The sequence below is a fragment of the Salvelinus namaycush genome, chromosome 42, assembly GCF_016432855.1.
Source record: "Salvelinus namaycush isolate Seneca chromosome 42, SaNama_1.0, whole genome shotgun sequence".
NCBI lineage: Eukaryota > Metazoa > Chordata > Actinopteri > Salmoniformes > Salmonidae > Salvelinus > Salvelinus namaycush.
Window position 1 is genome coordinate 19,416,122 of NC_052348.1, and position 3,064 is coordinate 19,419,185.

At 44.2% G+C, this 3,064-nt stretch overlaps 1 protein-coding gene across 1 annotated transcript; it reads left to right on the forward strand.

Moving 5' to 3' along the window:
• The first annotated feature begins 1,140 nt into the window (after positions 1-1,140).
• Positions 1,141-2,698, forward strand: LOC120034671 (homeobox protein Nkx-2.5-like). The gene is made up of 2 exons (XM_038981270.1): positions 1,141-1,474; positions 2,008-2,698. Exons 1-2 carry the CDS (start codon positions 1,141-1,143, stop codon positions 2,619-2,621), a joined length of 948 nt encoding a protein of 315 aa, XP_038837198.1. The 3' UTR covers positions 2,622-2,698.
• The last annotated feature ends 366 nt before the right edge of the window (positions 2,699-3,064 follow it).

Below are 3,064 nucleotides of genomic sequence, written 5' to 3' on the forward strand. Positions count from 1 at the left end.
CACGAGTCACCGCAGGGTTGATGCTCTCTCTACTTCGCGACCATTCATCAGTTTTCGAGGCGCGCAAACAGTCTTTAAAACTATAAACACCGCGAGCCGGGTCGGAGACAGTGGGACCCATTTAGTTCCCGGGATCTATGTTAAACGATGCTGGAGATAAAACAAACGATAATACTGTCTGTCTCGGCACCGCTGTCTCCACCAGCATTAATAATGGGTGTGATGCCAACCCTGCGCGAGGTACTCTCAGCGCGTCGTGGATTCTTTACGCACACCGATTCTCTCCAAAAACCTTGTCCTACAGTTATTTTATTATATGCATTTTTATAGAATAACGTGAATAATCGAATAACTAGGCCTATGATAGGCCCTACTTATTTCATAATACATGTGTACTGTGTACCTAGCCTGTACATGATGGCTGCAAGTAGGCCTACACGAATGTGTCATAAGGAATAACTATAGAAATGTTATGGCATGTGTGACACTCCTGGCCCGGCTGTGCTCCGTGGGTGGGGGGGGGGGGGGGGGGTGCTGGTTTGTTGTCGTCTGTTATCACGTCCTGATAGCCAGGTCAGCGGCAGGCACCAGGATTTGTGTCCGACAGACAGACATGGTTTCGGGTTCCAGTGTAACAGCAAGACCATAGGGACCAACGTGTCTCTTCGTCCCTATGGTCTTGCTGCTAGGGAAGTTCTATTCTACTTAGCTTTCAACAATATACATTTTAAGGGGAAATATTAATAAAAACGTATAATAAATTCCAACCATCGACAAAAGGCGTGTTTGTGACCGTGCGTAATTGGACTGAAGTTGCATTCTGGATTCAGATGCAGCACGGACATGTAGGGTTACCTTACTAGCTATTGTTTTGACGTAACCGGAACTGCGAACACCAATAGGAAGTCCCCTAACAACGTCTCATGAGAGATTTGACCTCCCCCTCTCTCCCCCTGCGTCTCAGAAAAGAGGCCAAGAAAAGTTAGGGACTCGAGTTGATAGTCAAGATGCATTCTTCAGTCAAGATCCCCCTCGGTTAAACAAATGAGTACTTGAGCTCAGTAAATATTACCAAGAAGAGGACATTTTGAAATCATCGGTTTGTTGCCATTTATATGTCAGATTAACTGTTCCTTGGCAATGTTTTCGAGCCCCAGCACGTCCACACCCTTCTCGGTTAAGGATATATTAAACCTGGAGCAGCACACTAGTGCTGAGGACCTGGTCTCACTGGACATCTCTCCACGGATGGACTGTGCCTTACCGACCTCCTCCTGCATGCTGGCCCGCCTGAAACAGGAGCCGCTCCGGGAGATATCGTCTGGAAGCTCGCTGTTTGGAGAGGAGCTCCATGGTGTTAAAGCCAACAGAAATACTGACCTCAACTTCGCCGCTGCCTTTTATGGGAAATCTTTCTTAGAAATGGATATCAAGGATGGGAAGACGTACAGCTTTGAGGGGAAACACAGAAAAGGTAAGAGTTTATATGATATTACTATCGAAATAGCCCTACGTAGGCCCATGTGGAAATCTGAATAGTTATGCAAGTAACGAACAGATTTGCGTCAGGCACAATCTAAAAGCCTTTTAAAAGATGTGTGTGCTAAGGACATAAGGCATTTCACAACTGATGCAATAGTAATTATACTCCTATATTATACCCTTATTCTGGACTAGCAGCAGTAATAAGGAGGCCTAATCTATTTTACAATAAAGGAGAAAGGTTGCTAATTGGAGTTTAGATTGAATTATCTCGTCAGGATACCAAACAGTTTCATGGAAGTCTGATTACAATTGATAAAATATAGCAGTCACCTTCATAATTGACTGAACCCGTTTGACTTTTTGGACTCTAGGATGTAGGGCAGACCTAGAAAGTGTGTCTAATTTCTTAAACGTCTGAAAAAGTATCTGAGCTGAATTCCTATTTTTGGGTCCTTTTATACAATTTAACCTACTGGAATGAAATGTTTTTATTAATTTGTTGGTTTATTTCTATTCCACTAGACATGTCCTACATCTCTCAGAGCGAGCCGGTGGAGGGCCTGAAGTCAGAGGACCCGGATCGACCAGCCAAACCCCGGAAGCGCAGGAAGCCGCGCGTGCTGTTTTCACAGGCGCAGGTGTATGAGCTGGAGCGGCGCTTCAAGCAGCAGAAGTACCTGTCGGCTCCGGAGAGAGATCACCTGGCCGGAGTGCTCAAACTGACCCCCACACAGGTCAAGATCTGGTTCCAGAACCGCCGCTACAAGTGCAAGAGACAGCGACAGGACCAGAGCCTGGAGATGGTCGGTATCCCGCCGCCGAGACGCATCTCAGTCCCAGTACTGGTCCGAGACGGGAAGCCCTGCCTTGGAGACTCGACGACCTATAATACTTCATATAATGTGGGCCTTAACCATTTCACTTATAACAGTTACCCAGCGTTCAGTAATTATCCCAGTCCTGGCTGTAATACGAACTATGCGTGTAACTATCCCACCACTGCGGTGCAGTCTATCCAGCCCTCACAAAACAACGGGAATTACATGAACTTCGGCGTTGGAGAGTTAAATAACGTTCAAAACACGTTTCCGTCCGGCAATGGAGTGTCTTCTTTACATGGAATCAGAGCGTGGTGAACGAAGGATCGAAATATAACATTATCATCAGACAAATGAATGATGTTTTAAATTGCATGCGCTTTTACGCAATGGACTCATCGGCCTCGAGTGTTGTTATGTTCTCGTTATATTCCATTTACTGTACTTCGACTGGCAAACTATTGATGCATAAACTAAGTTAATTTGATTTTTATTACTAGTTTCTGAGATGGAATAGAGAATTCATAATTGTAAAGTTGTATAAGAGATGTAGTTTATTACTTCAGTGGGAATAAAACATATGTATACAATTTGTCAGTGGACATCTTTCCCTCACTATAGCTATTTTCCGTTTTCTTTGAGATCACAAATGTACTGTGTGGCAATTATATTTGTAGGTATTTAATAATACACGTATTATTTGTAAATAAAGCTTTTCTTTGATGTAAATTGTACATTTCCTGCATCAAACTGACAGGCGG